Source organism: Coregonus clupeaformis, unplaced genomic scaffold (assembly GCF_020615455.1).
Source record: "Coregonus clupeaformis isolate EN_2021a unplaced genomic scaffold, ASM2061545v1 scaf2601, whole genome shotgun sequence".
NCBI lineage: Eukaryota > Metazoa > Chordata > Actinopteri > Salmoniformes > Salmonidae > Coregonus > Coregonus clupeaformis.
Window position 1 is genome coordinate 25,672 of NW_025536055.1, and position 17,512 is coordinate 43,183.

The 17,512-nt window shown below is 42.4% G+C and overlaps 1 protein-coding gene across 1 annotated transcript; it reads left to right on the top strand.

The window, feature by feature from the left end:
• The first annotated feature begins 4,300 nt into the window (after positions 1 to 4,300).
• LOC121558022 (cytochrome P450 2B5-like) lies at positions 4,301 to 17,512 on the top strand. Its single transcript, XM_041871505.2, has 7 exons — positions 4,301 to 4,479; positions 5,263 to 5,448; positions 11,195 to 11,368; positions 11,533 to 11,671; positions 11,747 to 11,934; positions 14,706 to 14,847; positions 17,078 to 17,512. Exons 1-7 carry the CDS (start codon positions 4,321 to 4,323, stop codon positions 17,221 to 17,223), a joined length of 1,134 nt encoding a protein of 377 aa, XP_041727439.1. The 5' UTR covers positions 4,301 to 4,320; the 3' UTR covers positions 17,224 to 17,512.

Genomic DNA, 17,512 nt, shown 5'->3' on the forward strand with positions numbered 1-17,512 from the left:
TTTTGTCTTTCTTTTATTGCATCACACAACAGGCACACCTTTGTCTACTTAGTTGACACCATGAGGAGCATAATATTATGTTAAGTGGCTGGCATGGCATGTGGCTGGCAAGTGGCCAGTATCTTCAAACAGGCTGAGGAAATGTAGATTGAGTCAAGGATACCTTGGAGTTCAGTGGTGTAAAGTACTTAAGTAAAAATTATTTAAAGTACAACTTAAGTAGTTTTTTGGGACAACTTTTACTTCACTACATTCCTAAAGAAAATAATGTACTTTTGGTCCATACATTTTCTCTGACACCCAAAAGTACTTGTTACATTTTGAATGCTTAGCAGGACAGAAAAATTGTCAAATTCACGCACTTATCAAGAGAATATCCTGGTCATCCCTACCTGCTTGCTACATTCTTTAGGGCTATCTGACTGAAGGTGAAATAGACCGACATTTGAGCTTGGTTGAAGCAGTGTACCTAAAGTAGCAGAGCAGTTTCACAATTGAAGAAGAGGGTAGTGCGTACGGCCCAGTACATCACTGGGACAGAGCTCCCTGCCATCCAGGACCTCTATACCAGACAGTGTCAGAGGAAGGCCCTAAAAATTGTCAAAGACTGTTCTCTCTGCTACCGCATGGCAAGCGGTACCGGATCGCAAAGTCTGAGACCAAAAGGCTCCTGGACAGCTTCTACCCCCAAGCCATAAGACTGCTGAACAGTTAATCAAATGGCTACCTGGACTATTTGCATTGACCCCCTGTTTTTTGCACTGACTCTCTTTCACTGACTCTATGCACACTCAGACTCTACCCACACACTCACACATACTATACTGACACTCCAACACACACACACTATATATGCTCACAAACATGCATATTGACTCCTCACACAGACTCACACATTCACACTTTTCACATATGCTGCTGCTACTCTGTTTATTATCTGTCCTGATTGCCTAGACACTTTTAGCCCTACCTACATGTACATATTACATCAATTACCTCGTACCCCTGCACATTGACTCGGTACCGGTACTCCTTGCACAGTATATAGCCTCGTTATTGTTATTTTATTGCGTTACTATTAACTTTTTTTATTTAGCAGATTTTTTTACTGCATTGTTGGGAAAGGGTTTCACGGTAAAGTCTACACCTGTTGTATTCGGCGCATGTGACAAATACAATTTGATTTGATTTATATGAACGATAAGAGTCACTCTGCACGCTGTTCAATTCCGCTCTACAAGTAGGTTGAGCTGGAGAAATTGTTAAACGCAACTCAACATTCCCAGATCGGAACCCCAACTCAACTTTCCCTGATCGGAACCCCTCTTTACTTGTTTGTGGGTCTTTTTTATTTTCAATTCTTAGAGATGTGACTGTTTGCTATGTTTTTTAAGGCTATCTGACTGAAGGTGATAGACTGACATTGAAACTTTGTTGAAGCAGTGTAACTGAAGTAGCTGAGGAGTTTCACAATTGAAGAAATGAAACCAAAGTGTTTTTGGCAGCCTGTCAAACATGATGTAGCGGCGGTATGAATGATAAGAGTCACTCTGCGTACTATTCAATTGGCTCCACAAATAGGTTGAGCTGGAGAGATGGTTACTCTCAAAACTCAACTCTCCCTGATCGGATCTCCTCTCTACTTGTTTGTGGTTCTTTTTTGTTTAATATAATAGAAACTGCGGTCTCAATAGCTGTAGCCTATAGGCTATTGTTCATAAAAGTGTCCATATATTTAATAAAAATGCTACATATCACCTAGCCTTTATGAAGTCAATATGAACAACTTACTAGAACTTCTACGTTTATGTTAGTAATTTCTGTCTCTTAGATCTCAAATGTCACAGACACAGACTTTATGTTGACTGATAGTTATTTTTTGAGACAATAAAAAAAACTTAGCCCATATGAAATGTTTTTAACAGTTTTAAAGCCTAATCCATATAAAAAAACTGCCTGAACTCATATCTAATTGTATGACTGATGCAGAAATTATTTTATTGAAGTAGCTGACATATATTTATGTTTTTTATTTAATCAATGTTAACAGTTGAAATTAGGTGTTCTGAGTGCTGGCTGACGACTTTAAATGGGTGATGGCCAGTCAAGTAATGGCGCATACTGCTGTCCTATCTGTGTTACTGCATGTTACAGATTCCTCCCTTTAGTGAGTTGAACAGTAGGAGTCAGGCGTGGGCCCCCACAGTCTTCAATTGTTTCACTTCAAACTGATATACAGTGAGGGAAAAAAGTATTTGATCCCCTGCTGATTTTGTACGTTTGCCCACTGACAAAGAAATGATCAGTCTATAATTTTAATGGTAGGTTTATTTGAACAGTGAGAGACAGAATAACAACAACAAAAATCCAGAAAAATGCATGTCAAAAATGTTATAAATTGATTTGCATTTTAATGAGGGAAATAAGTATTTGACCCCCTCTCAATCAGAAAGATTTATGGCTCGCTGGTGTCTTTTATACAGGTAACGAGCTGAGATTAGGAGCACACTCTTAAAGGGAGTGCTCCTAATCTCAGCTTGTTACCTGTATAAAAGACACCTGTCCACAGAAGCAATCAATCAATCAGATTCCAAACTCTCCACCATGGCCAAGACCAAAGAGCTCTCCAAGGATATCAGGGACAAGATTGTAGACCTACACAAGGCTGGAATGGGCTACGAGACCATCGCCAAGCAGCTTGGTGAGAAGGTGACAACAGTTGGTGCGATTATTTGCAAATGGAAGAAACACAAAATAACTGTCAATCTCCCTCGGCCTGGGGCTCCATGCAAGATCTCACCTCTTGGAGTTGCAATGATCATGAGAATGGTGAGGAATCAGCCCAGAACTACACGGGAGGATATTGTCAATGATCTCAAGGCAGCTGGGACCATAGTCACCAAGAAAACAATTGGTAACACACTACGCCGTGAAGGACTGAAATCCTGCAGCGCCCGCAAGGTCCCCCTGCTCAAGAAAGCACATATACATGCCCGTCTGAAGTTTGCCAATGAACATCTGAATGATTCAGAGGAGAACTGGGTGAAAGTGTTGTGGTCAGATGAGACCAAAATGGAGCTCTTTGGCATCAACTCAACTCGCCGTGTTTGGAGGAGGAGGAATGCTGCCTATGACCCCAAGAACACCATCCCCACTGTCAAACATGGAGGTGGAAACATTATGCTTTGGGGGTGTTTTTCTGCTAAGGGGACAGGACAACTTCACCGCATCAAAGGGACGATGGACGGGGCCATGTACCGTCAAATCTTGGGTGAGAACCTCCTTCCCTCAGCCAGGGCATTGAAAATGGGTCGTGGAAGGGGATTCCAGCATGACAATGACCCAAAACACACGGCCAAGGCAACAAAGGAGTTGCTCAAGAAGAAGAACATTAAGGTCCTGGAGTGGCCTAGCCAGTCTCCAGACCTTAATCCCATAGAAAATGTGTGGAGGGAGCTGAATGTTCGAGTTGCCAAACGTCAGCCTCGAAACCTTAATGACTTGGAGAAGATCTGCAAAGAGGAGTGGGACAAAATCCCTCCTGAGATGTGTGCAAACCTGGTGGCCAACTACAAGAAACGTCTGACCTCTGTGATTGCCAACAAGGGTTTTGCCACCAAGTACTAAGTCATGTTTTGCAAAGGAGTCAAATACTTATTTCCCTAATTAAAATGCAAATCAATTTATAACATATTTGACATGCGTTTTTCTGGATTTTTTTGTTGTTATTCTGTCTCTCACTGTTCAAATAAACCTACCATTAAAATTATAGACTGATCATTTCTTTGTCAGTGGGCAAACGTACAAAATCAGCAGGGGATCAAATACTTTTTTCCCTCACTGTAGATACCAAAGAAAAATCCAACTATAACTTTGTTTAAAGTGCTGTGGTTTACGACCTGATCTAGGTCATATAATAATGCATATTAAAATGGAAATATTATGATAATATTAGAAAGATGCTAATACATAATGAAATGGAAAGGCAGCATAAGCAGACTGTGTGTAGGTGGCTTCTCTTTAAATAGTGAACAACTCTACTCAAAAAGTTGAATGAACTCCATTTGAATGCATTTTTTAGTGGTGAACACTGTGTTCAACCATAGGTTCGTAATCCCCTAATAGGCTAAATAGGCTAGTCAATATCAAGACTGTAAACTCAGAGTAAGCAAATATCCCTTCTCATAAAAACTGTCTGACTGCTAGTGTTCAAAGCAGTCCAATGTGTATGGGTGGGGTCTAAGAGTCAGCAAATATCCCTGGGTGGTGTGGTTGGTATCTTTAAATGGTGAAGGACACATTTCCTGCTGCCCAGTCACCATGATAGGGTCTGTGATGTTGTTGCTCTTTTTCCTCCTTCTGTTCTTCTTCATCAGGGTCCGCCGACCTAAAAACGTCCCCCCAGGACCCCGTCCCCTGCCCATCCTCGGCAATCTGCTACAGCTGGACCCTGTCAACCCCCTCAAAGACCTGGAAAGGGTAAGAAAACTTGACAAAAAATCCACAAACCTGGAAAAGTTTGGTTTACACTCGGTTGATTTGTGTGTCATATACTGTATGTTGTCAGTGATTGAATAGTTAACAGTAATTTGTTTTTGTTTGAAGTTGCCCAAACTGTGTGACGCAAGATATGTTTTTGTAGCGTCCTCACAGACCTTTTAGCTTGAACAAACAACATATTTTTTTTTACAAGACTTTCAACTAAAGCAGCTTAGATACTAACTAAAATGCTATTGTGATTCATGTCAGAACAGCAACAGCCACTAAACTGTGATTGATCCTAGAATAGGTCAGATTCCGAAAGGTTCCATCAGGCCTAAATCAACATGCACTGTGACTTTTGAAACAAAGTCCACTTAGTTCACTACAATGTGTTTAGAGATACAGTATCATTCATTGACAACCCTCAAAAGGTTATTGATGGGGATTTGTTTTATTACAGAAGTTTGTTCATCGATATTAATTTAACCCAGATAGAGAGAAGAGTGTCAATGATACAATACAATAACTTTTCACAGGAGGTTGGTGGCACCTTAATTTGGGAGGACGGGCTCGGAATAGGTGGAATGGTATCAAATTCATCATTCCATTCGCTCCGTTCCAGCCATTATTATGAGCCGTCCTCCCCTCAGCAGCCTCCGCTGGAACTGTCAGTAGTTGGTTGCTATGGTTTAGTCTCATCTTCAGATGTGTCTGACTTGTCACACAACTTACTGTTCGGCTTGGGAACATTCTCTCCCTCTCTCTACCTCTGTGTTTCAGCTGAAGAGGCGCTATGGTAACGTGTTCAGTCTGTACATCGGATCACGGCCTGTCGTAGTTCTGAATGGCCTTGAGGCGGTTCGTGAGGCACTGGTGACACGCACAGCGGAATTTTCAGGACGACCAAACCATCTCATGATCAGCGACATCACAGAAGGCAAAGGTATTGGGTTCTTGATCCCTAGTGTCCCCTAGGCTGGTCCTGGGTCAGTTTTATAATTTGTGATATAATATTGGTGTAGGTAGAGGTGGCCTTAAATCAGTTTAGATCATGCAGAGCACAAACACACACCGCCTTGTCGGTACTGTGTGAACTGCGTATGTATCAGTGGAGGCTGCTGAGGGGAGGACGGCTCATAGTAATGGCTGGAATGGAGTCAATGGAATGGTATCAAACACAGGGAAACAACGTATTTGATGCCATTCCATTGACTCCATTCCAGACATTATTATGAGCCGTCCTCCCCTCAGCAGCCTCCACTGGTATGTATGTATGTGTGTGTGTGTGTGTGTATCTAACAGATGTGATCATACATCGTAACTCTCTTGCGTTGTGTTCTTAAAGAAATTCCCAGCCAGTTAATTGGTGTTTACTCGCTTGCACACAGACTGTATATCAGACGGGGCATTTTGAAATCAAACATCATAACAAAAATAGTACAAAATACAATAGGTACCGTACACACACATAATACACATACTGTATATATATACACATATACATATACAGTGCATTCTGAAAGTATTCAGACCCCTTGACTTTTTCCACATTTTGTTATGTTACAGCCTTATTCTAAAATGGATTAAATTGTTTTTTCCCCTCAACAATCTACAAACATAACCTCATAATGACAAATCAAAAACTGGTTTTTAGACATTTTTGCAAATGTATAACAAATAGAAAATGTAAAGATCATATTTACATACAGTACCAGTCAAAGGTTTGGACACACCTACTCATTCAAGGGTTTTTCTTTATTTTTACTATTTTTACCTTGTAGAATAATAGTGAAGACATCAAAACTATGAAATAACACATATGGAATCATATAGTAACCCAAAAAGTGTTAAACAAATCAAAATATATTTTATATTTGAGATTCTTCAAATAGCCACCCTTTGCCTTGATGACAGCTTTGCACACTCTTGGCATTCTCTCAACCAGCTTCACCTGGAATGCTTTTCCGAGAGTCTTGAAGGAGTTCCCACATATGCTGAGCACTTGTTGGCTGCTTTTCCTTCACTCTGCCGTCTGACTCATCCCAAACCATCTCAATTGGGTTGAGGTCGGGGGATTGTGGAGGCCAGGTCATCTGATGCAGCACTCCATCACTCTCCTTCTTGGTCAAATAGCCCTTACACAGCCTGGAGGTGTGTTGGGTCATTGTCCTGTTGAAAAACAAATTATAGTCCCACTAAGCCCAATCCAGATGGGATGGCATATCGCTGCAGAATGCTGTGGTAGTCATGCTGGTTAAGTGTGCCTTGAATTCTAAATAAAGCACAGACAGTGTAACCAGCAAAGCACCCCCACACCAAAACACCTCCTCCTCCATGCTTTACAGTGGGAACTACACATGCGGAGATCATCCGTTCACCCACACCGCGTCTCACAAAGACACGGCGGTTTGAACCAAAAAATCTCCAATTTGGACTCCAGACCAAAGGACACATTTCCACCGGTCTAATGTCCATTGCTCATGTTTGCCCAAGCAGGTCTCTTCTTCTTATTGGTGTCCGTTAGTAGTGGTTTCTTTGCAGCAATTCGACCATGACCATTTTTTATTTCAAAATTCTTCAAGCTCTATCAAATTGGTTGTTGATCATTGCTAGACAACCATTTTCAGGTCTTGCCATAGACTTCAAGTAGATTTAAGTCAAAACTGTAACTCGGCCACTGAGGAACATTCACTGTCGTCTTGGTAAGCAACTCCAGTGTAGATTTGGCCTTGTGTTTTATCTTATTGTCCTGCTGAAAGGTGAAATCATCTCCCAGTTTCTGGTGGAAAGCATACTGAACCAGGTTTTCGTCTAGGATTTTGCTCCATTCTGTACATTAAAAACTGTAATATCTTATGTTTTACGGAGTCGTGGCTGAACGAGGACATGGATAATATACAGTTGGCTGGGTTTTCCGTGCATCGGCAAGACAGAACAGCAACCTTCGCTAAGATGAGAGGTGATGGTCTGTGTCTATTTGTCAACGACAGCTGGTGCACAATCTCTAATATTAAGGAAGTCTCGAGGTTTTGCTCGCCTGAGGTAGAGTACCTCATTATAAGCTGTACAACACACTATTTACCATATTTGCATATATATTTTTCGTAGCTTTCAAGGAGCGGGACACTAATCCGGATGCTTATAAGAAATCCGCCATGCCCTCCGACGAACCATCAAAAAGGCAAAGCAGGACTAAGATTGAATCCTACTACACCGGCTCTGAAGTATATCTCACTGGTCATCCCCAAAGCCAACACCTCCTTTGGCCGCCATTCCTTCCAGTTCTCTGCTGCCAATGACTGGAACGAATTGCAAAAATCTCTGAAGCTGGAGACTCTTATCTCCCTCACTAACTTTAAGCATCAGTTGTCAGAGCACCTTACCGATCACTGCACCTGTTGTCACGATCGTTATAAGATGAAGCGGACCAAGGCGCAGCGTGGTAAGCGTACATACTTTTATTACGTACTTAACACACGATCAAAACAAAACAACAAACGATACGTGAAGTCCTAGGTTAATACACCAAAACAAACCTTACGGAACAAGATCCCACAATAAACAGTGCCAAACAGGCTGCCTAAGTATAGTCCCCAATCAGAGACAACAAGCAACAGCTGCCTCTGATTGGGAACCACCCTGGCCAACATAGAAATACATGAACTAGAACAAAACATAGAAAATGACACATAGAAAATCCACACCCTGGCTCAACATATAAGAGTCCCCAGAGCCAGGGCGTGACACCTGTACACAGCCCATCTGAAATTAGCCCACCCAACTACCTCATCCCTATATTGTTATTTATTTTGCTCATTTGCACCCCAGTATCTCTATTTGCACATAATCTCTTGCACATCTATCATTCCAGTGTTAATACTAATTGTAATTATTTTGCACTATAGCCTATTTATTGCCTTACCTCCATAACTTGCTACATTTGCACACACTGTATATATATATTTTATGTTGTATTTTTTGACTTTATGTTTTGTTTTACCTCATATGTAACTCTGTTTTGTTGTTTTTATCGCACTGCTTCGCTTTATCTTGGCCAGGTCGCAGTTGTAAATGAGAACTTGTTCTCAACTGGCTTACCTGGTTAAATAAAGGTGAAATAAATAAATAAATAAAACAAGTCTACCAGACGAGCTAAATGCCTTCTATGCTCGCTTCGAGGCAAGCAACACTGAATCATGCTTGAGAGAACCAGCTGTTCCGGACGACTGTGTGATCACGCTCGCCGTAGTCGATGTGAGTAAGACCTTTAAACAGGTCAACATTCACAAGGCCGCAGGGCCAGACGGATTACCAGGACGCATACTCAGCGCATGCCCTGACCAATTGGAAAGTGTCTTCACTGACATTTTCAACCTCTCCCTGACCGAGTCTGTAATACCTACATGTTTCAAGCAGACCATCATAGTCCCTGTGGCCAAGAACGCCAAGGTAACCTGTCTAAATGACTACCGCCCTGTAGCACTCACATCTGTAGCCATGAAGTGCCTTGAAAGGCTGGTCATGGCTCACATCAACACCATCATCCCAGAAAACCTAGACCCACTACAATTCGCATACCACCCCAACAGATCCACAGAAGACGCAATCTCCATTGCACTCCCCACTGTACTTACCCACCTGGAAGAAAGGAACAGCTATGTGAGAATGCTGTTCGTTGACTACAGCTCAGTGTTCAACACCATAGTGCCCTCAAAGCTAATCATTAAGCTAAGGCCCCTTGGACTAAACACCTCCCTTTGCAACTGGATCCTGGACTTCCTGATGGGCCGCCCCCAGGTGGTAAGGGTAGGCAACAACACATCTGCCATGCTGACCCTCAACACGGGGGCCCCTCAGGGGTGCGTGCTTAGTCCCCTCCTGTACTACCTGTTCACCCACGACTGCGTGGCCACGCACGACTCCAACACCATCATTAAGTTTGCAGACAAAACAACGGTGGTAGGACTGAACACCGATAACAATGAGACAGCCTACAGGGAGGAGGTCAGAGACCTGGCAGTGTGGTGCCAGGACAACAACCTCTCCCTCAACGTGAGCAAGACAAAATAGTTGATCGTGGACTACAGGAAAAGTGGGGGCCGAGCACACCCTCATTCACATCGATGGGGCTGTAGAGGAGGTCGAGAGCTTCAAGTTCCTTGGCGTCCAGATCACTAACGAACTATCATGGTACAAACACACCAAGACAGTCGTGAAGAGGGCATGACAACGCCAATTCCCCCTCAGGAGACTGAAAATATTTGGTATGGGTCCTCAGATCCTCAAAATGTTCTACACTAGGTCTACACTTGTTGTCTTCGGCACATGTGACAAATAAAATTAGATTAGATTTGATTTGATTTTAAAGTCACCATTGGCCTCATGGTGAAATTCCTGAGCGGTTTCCTTCCTCTCCGGGATCTGAGTTAGGAAGGACGCCTGTGTCTTTGTAATGACTGGGTGTATTGATACGCCATCCAAAGTGTAATTAATAACTTCACCAGAGGAGGCTGGTGGAAGGTGCTATATGTGTTGATAAAACGTAATTGTAAAGCCCTAGTTATTTTGTTGCTTTGGGAAAGTAATATCTAAAGATTCTTACTTATTTACTGTGATTAGTGATTTTGTGAATATACGTATACACTGAGTATACAAAACATTAACATTAAGAACACCTGCTCTTTCCATGACATAGACTGACCAGGTGAATCCAGGTGAAAGCTATGATCCCTTATTGATGTCACTTGTTAAATCCACTTCAATCAGTGGAGATGAGGTCTACAGACAATTGAGACATGGATTGTGTATGTGTGCCATTTAGAGGATGAATCGGCAAGACAAAATATTTAAGTGCCTTTGAACGGAGTATGGTAGTAGGTGCCAGGTGCACCGGTTTGTGTCAAGAACTGCAACACTGCTGGGTTTTTCAAGCTCAACAGTTTCCCGTGTGTATCAAGAATGGCCCACCAGACAACTTGACATAACTGTGGGAAGCATTGGAGTCAACATGGGCCAGCATCCCTGTGGAACGCTTTCGAAACCTTGTAGAATCTCCGAAAATGTTCCTAATGTTTGGTATACTCAGTGTACATCAGTCCCTCAGTTCAAACCTGTAACATCAACTGAACTCTTGTTTGAATATGGTAAAACTGTTCCTCGTTCAATTATATCATTTTAAAAGAAACATTGAACATCTAATAGTCAAATCATAGTGTAAAAGCAAATGAGTTGGTTCTACTCTATTTGGCAATTTTCTGGTGTTTTGTGGTGGAAAACTGAGCATGTCGAGCATAACACGTTCTAACAAGTTCAAATGTTTTGGTAGACTTGTATTCAATTGCCCCTCCCTATTGCACACAACAAGCTTCAATTTCCGCAGTAACAAGGGGAGTTATGGCTGATTTACTTTCTCTTTAATAGTCACTTTTATTGTCATTTTTCTTAATAGTACCTTGAGATGGGAAAACATGTTTATTATGAAGTTGAACATATGTTCTTTATGACAGAATGTTAAAATCAGGTGAAATAGATATTTATTTTTGGCAAAATTACACTATCCAAAAGACACTATTTGTTGAATGACACATAGTGCCTTTAGTTGTAATCAGCCTGAGATCAGAAGAAGGCTTCAAGAAGCTAATTTATTTAGCTAAACCACACATATATAGCTATATTTCTCTGTCACTTTGATCTGCTGATCTATCTCTTGTAGTTATATGAACTCATACCTGCCCTGAGGGCCCTACCCTTGCCCTTCAAGAAAGCCTTCCACATCTATGATGAAATCAAAGAACATGCACAGAAGGCTGTGACCCGCCACAAAAGTTCAAGGGTCACAGGAGAACCCAGGGACCTCATTGACTGCTACCTTGACCAGATTGACAAGGTAACTAATCAGGAGAGAAATAGAACTATGCAAGTTCAGTAAACAGACAGACATTTTTCAAAGTCAAACTTAGTAGTTGTGTTGTGCTGGCGCTCTAACCAAAAATTGGGTGCTCAGTCCTAGGAATGTGTCTGTGTCTGTGTTTGTGTTTGTGTATGTCTCAGATTGGTGATGGAGGCTCCACATTTAATGATGTTCAGATGGTGTTTCTACTAATTGATCTTTTCATTGCTGGGACAGACACCACTTCCAACACCCTCCGCTGTGCCATTCTACACCTGATGACCAACCAACACATACAGGGTGAGTAAATACACATACAACACACATACTGGTACACATTTTGTGTATGGTACACAAAGACTGTGTGTGTTCCAGAACGCTGTCACTGGGAAATTGAGGACGTTATTGAGGGACGTTCATATGCCTCGTTTGAGGACCGACACGCCATGCCGTATGTTCAAGCCGTGATCCACGAGTCACAGCGGATGGCTGACACTGTTCCTCTTAGCGTGTTCCATATGACCTCCTGCAACACGCAACTACACGGCTACCAGCTGCCCCAGGTGAGCATTGACATGACAACTGATACTGTTACGTAACCGATTAACTAGCCTACTGATTTTGCTACACTCGTTATGTCTAGGTGTCCTAGGCCTAGCTAAATGGTCTGTAACCTAATTTAATGTGTGCGTTAATGTGAGAAGTAAACGTATCCGGACCAGGTGTTGAATGCATGTGCCCCAGGAGACAGCCAAGTTCCGAGTTCAGGGCCAGCTCCGTCTTGACCTCTTGAGTCTGCCAGCCCAAGCGGATTATCAGTTGTTGTTCAAAGTGGTGACCAAAATACATACACACTACCAGTCAAAAGTTTGGACACACCTACTCATTCAAGGGTTTTTCTTTATATTTACTATTTTTTACTTTGTAGAATAATAGTGAAGACATCAAAACTATGAAATAACACATATGGAATCATGTAGTAACCAAAAAAGTGTTAAACAAATCAAAATATATTTTATATTTGAGATTCTTCAAATAGCCACCCTTTGCCTTGATGACAGCTTTGCACACTCTTGGCATTCGCTCAACCAGCTTCATGAGGTAGTCACCTGGAATGCATTTCAATTAACAGGTGTGCCTTCTTAAAAGTAAATTTGTGGAATTTGTTTCCTTCTTCATGTGTTTGAGCCAATCAGTTGTGTTGTGACAAGGTAAGGGTGGTATACAGAACATAGCCCTATGGACCAAGTCCATGTTATGGCAAGAACAGCTCAAATAAGGAAAGAGAAACAACAGTCCATCATTACTTTAAGACATGAAGGTCAGTCAATACGGAACATTTCAAGAACTTTGAAAGTTTCTTAAAGTGCAGTCGCAAAAACCATTAAGTGCTATGATGAAACTGGCTCTCATGAGGACCGCCACAGGAAAGGAAGACCCAGAGTTACCTCTGCTGCAGAGGATACGTTCATTAGAGTTACCAGCCTCAGAAATTGCAGCCCAAATAAATGCTTCACAGAGTTCAAGTAACAGACACATCTCAACATCAACTGCTCAGAGGAGACTGCGTGAATCAGGCCTTCATGGTCGAATTGCTGCAAAGAAACCAGTACTAAAGGACACTTCTTTAAAGTTAATGTGTGGAATTTATTTCCTTCTTAATGCGCTTGAGTCAATCAGTTGTGTTGTGACAAGGTAGGGGTGGTATACAGAAGATAGCCCTATTTGGTAAAAGACCAAGTCCATATTATGGCAAGAAAAGTTCAAATAAGCAAAGAGAAATGACAGTCCATCATTACTTAAAGATATGAAGGTCAGTCAATACAGAACATTTCAAGAACTTTGAACGTTTCTTCAAGTGCAGTCGCAAAAATATTCAAGCGCTATGATGAAACTGGCTCTCATGAGGACTGCCACAGGAATGGAAGACCTAGAGTTACCTCTGCTGCAGAGAATAAGATCATTAGAGTTACCAGCCTCAGAAATTGCAGCCCAAATAAATGCTTCACAGAGTTAAAGTCACAGAAACATCTCATCATCAACTGTTCAGAAGGGACTGTGTGAATCAGGCCTTCATGGTCAAATTGCTGCAAAGAAACCCCTGCTAAAGGACACCAAGAAGAAGAAGAGACCTGCTTGGGCCAAGAATCATGAGCAATGGACATTAGACCGGTGAAAATTTGTCCTTTGGTCTGGAGTCCAAATTGGAGATGTTTGGTTCCAACCGCTGTGTCTTTGTGACGCGGTGTGGGGGAACGGATGATCTCCACATGTGTAGTTCCCACCGTAAAGCATGGAGGAGGAGGTGTTATGATGTGGGGGTGCTTTGCTGGTGACACTCTCTGTGATTTATTTAGAATTCAAGGCACACTTAACCAGCATGGCTACCACAGCATTCTGCAGCGATACGCCATCCCATCTGGTTTGGGCTTAGTGGGACTATCATTTGTTTTTCAACAGGACAATGACCCAACACACCTCCAGCCTGTGTAAGGGCTATTTTACCAAGAAGGAGAGTGATGGAGCACTGCATCAGATGACCTGGCCTCCACAATCCCCCGACAACCCAATTGAGATGGTTTGGGATGAGTCGGACGGCAGAGTGAAGGAAAAGCAGCCAACAAGTGCTCAGCATGTGTGGGAACTCCTTCACGACTCTTGGAAAAGCATTCCAGGTGAAGCTGGTTGAGAGAATGCCAAGAGTGTGCAAAGCTGTCATCAAGGCAAAGGGTGGCTATTTGAAGAATCTCAAATATAAAATATATTTGTTTAACACTTTTTTGGTTTCTAAATGATTCCATATGTGTTATTTGATAGTTTTGATGTCTTCACTATTATTCTACAAAGTAGAAAATAGCAAAAATAGAAAAACCCTTGAATGAGTAGGTATGTCCAAACTTTTGACTGGTACTGTATATGCAAAAAGGGTTCTAAGGTCACCAGTGGCAGCATATTGTTATGATATGGGGAGTGGTTTAGTGGTAGCACATAGACAGTACACACTACCACTTCCACACCTCATCCCTAGGGCACTGCAGCAACCGGGTCCTTGATAAGCACAACAGTGCAGGCATTCAAGGGCATAGTTAATCCGTGAGAGAGGTGGCTATGGAGCTTCTCGGCCTGCTAGTCTTTGTTTTGTTTTAGTTAACCTCTTTATTTTTGGACATGTATTTTGGTAAGTGTCCTGGGCTAGAGTGAGTGATGTCATGATGGGTAAAGAATGTAGGCTATACCTGAGATATCATCTGTGTAACCTCCCCATTTCTCAGTCATTTGAGTACAACTCCTTCTCTAGTTCTCACCCTAACTACACTTTCCTCTTCGGTTCCAGGGCACGATGGTGATTCCTAACCTGTCCTCTGTGCTCCATGAAGAGGGCCAGTGGAAGTTCCCTCAGGAGTTCAACCCTGACAACTTCCTCAACGAGGATGGCGAGTTTGTGAAACCAGAGGCCTTTCTGCCATTCTCAGCAGGTACAGAGAAAGAGGTAGAGCGAGAGCGAGAGAGAGAAAGAGAGAGAGGATGCATAGAGACTGAACAAGAGAGTTCGTGTTGATATAAGATATATAAGAGTGTTTATACAGTGCATTCGGAAAGTATTCAGACCCCTTGACCTTTGACATTTTGTTACGTTACAGCCTTATTCTAAAATGTATTAAATATTTTTTTCCTGATCAATCTACATTCAATACCCCAGAATGACAAAGCAAAAACAGGTTTTTATAAATTTTAGCACATTTATTAAAAATAAAAAAGATAAATACCTTAATTACGTAAGTATTCAGACCCTTTGCTATGAGACTCGAAATTGAGCTCAGGTGCATCCTGTTTCCATTGATCATCCTTGAGATGTTTCTACAACTTGATTGGAGTCCACCTGTGGTAAATTCAATTGATTGGACATGATTTGGAAAGGCACACACCTGTCTATATAAGGTCCCAGAGTTGACAGTGCATGTCAGAGCAAAAACCAAGCCATGAGGTCGAAGGAATTGTCCGTAGAGCTCAGAGACAGGATTGTATCGAGGCACAGATCTGGGGAAGGGTACCAAAAAATGTATGCAGCATTGAAGGTCCCCAAGGACACAGTGGCCTCCATCATTCTTAAATGGAAGAAGTTTGGAACCACCAAGACTCTTCCTAGAGCTGTCTGCCCGGCCAAACTGAGCAATCAGGGGAGAAGGGCCTTGGTCAGGGAGGTGACTAACAACCCGATGGTCACTCTCACAGAGCTCCAGAGTTCCTCTGTGGAGATGGGAGAACCTTCCAGAAGGACAATCATCTGTGCAGCACTCCACCAATCAGGCCTTTATGGTCGAGTGGCCAGACAGAAGCCACTCCACAGTAAAGGCACATGACAGTCCGCTACGAGTTGGCCAAAAGGCACCTAAAGGACTCTCAGACCATGAGAAACAAGATTCTCTGGTTTGATTAAATCAAGATTGAAGTATTTGGCCTGAAGGCCAAGCATCACGTCTGGAGGAAACCTGGCACCATCCCTACGGTGACGCATGGTGGTGGCAGCATCATGCTGTGGAGATGTTCAGCGGCAGGGACTTGGAGACTAGTCAGGATCGAGGGAAAGATGAACAGAGAAAAGTACAGAGAGATCCTGCTCCAGATGAAAACCTGCTCCAGAGCGCTCAGGACCTCAGTCTGGGGCGAAGGTTCACCTTTCAACAGGACAACAACCCTAAGCACACAGCCAAGACAATGCAGGAGTGGCTTCGGGACAAGTCTCTGAATGTCCTTGAGTGGCCCATCCAGAGCCCGGACTTGAACCCGATCGAACATCTCTGAAGAGACCTGAACATAACTGTGCAGCGACGCTCCCAATCCAACCTGACAGAGATTGAGAGGATCTGCAGAGAAGAATGGAGAAACTCCCCAAATACAGGTGTGCCAAGCTTGTAGCGTCATACCCAAGAAGACTCAAGGCTCTAATCGCTGCCAAAGGTGCTTCAACAAAGTACTGAGTAAAGGGTCCCAATACTTATGTAAATGTGATATTTTATTTATTTTTTATTTTATACATTTGCGAGACTTTCTAACCTGTTTTTGCTTTGTCATTATGGGGTATTGTGTGTAGATTTATGAGAATGATGGAGGTCACTGTGTTCTTAGGGACATTCAATTCTGCAGAAATTTTTTGGTACCCTTCCCCAGATCTGTGCCTCGACACAATCCTGTCTCAGAGCTCTACGGACAATTCCTTCGACCTCATGGCTTGGTTTTTGCTCTGACATGCACTGTTAACTGTGGGACCTTATGACAGGATTGTGCCTTTCCAAATCATGTCCAATCAATTGAATTTACCACAGATGGACACCAATCAAGTTGTAGAAACATCTCAAGGATGATCAATGGAAACAGGATGCACCAGAGCTCAATTTCGAGTCTCATAGCAAAGGGTCTGAATACTTATGTAATTAAGGTATTTCTGTATAATTTCTAAACACCTGTTTTTGCTTTGTCATTCTGGGGTATTGTGTGTAGATTGATGAGGAAAAAAACAATTTAATCAATTTTAGAATAAGGCTGTAATGTAGCAAAATGTGGAAAAAGTAAAGGGGTCTGAAAACTTTCAGAATGCACTGTATGTAGAAAAGGCTTGTCCACCATGTTTATTACAGCATGTGTATGAGGGTGTTGTCAACATAAATAACTGTGTGTGTGTGTGTTTTGTGTGTTTGTGTTCCTCAGGCTCTCGTGTATGCCTGGGAGAAGGGTTTGCGCGCATGGAGCTCTTTCTGATACTGGTGACCTTGCTTCGACGTTTCCAATTTGTCTGGCCTGAGCAAGAAGGTGCGCCTGACTTCCGCCAGATTTTTGGCATAGCACAGGCGTAAAAACCCTACCGCCTGGGAGTGCGCCTGAGGAGCAGCCAGTGATGGTGAACTACACACAGTTTTCACTTAGGGTCAATATCACTAAAGCAGCACATTAAACAATGCTGTACCCTCCATTGAGTGCCTTATAGTTTTTGCTAAACACATTTTGTGACCTGTGAAGGACAGACTAAATAAAATGACCTATTTTCATGTGAAACAAATGAACCTCCTCAACAGGTAAACATCATGTAACATGTAGAATTATGTAATATTCTGCAGCCAGTCCAGAAATAAATGGGATAGTGAT

What these genes read in the sequence shown, in the direction of transcription:
- LOC121558022 (XM_041871505.2), top strand. Translation starts at nt 4,321, where the DNA reads ATGATAGGGTCTGTGATGTTGTTGCTCTTTTTCCTCCTTCTGTTCTTC. An exon ending in TTGGGTTCTTGATCCCTAGT is followed by an intron (nt 5,449 to 11,194) that starts GTCCCCTAGGCT and finishes TATCTCTTGTAG; the next exon opens with TTATATGAACTCATACCTGC. An exon ending in CTTTCTGCCATTCTCAGCAG is followed by an intron (nt 14,848 to 17,077) that starts GTACAGAGAAAG and finishes TGTGTTCCTCAG; the next exon opens with GCTCTCGTGTATGCCTGGGA.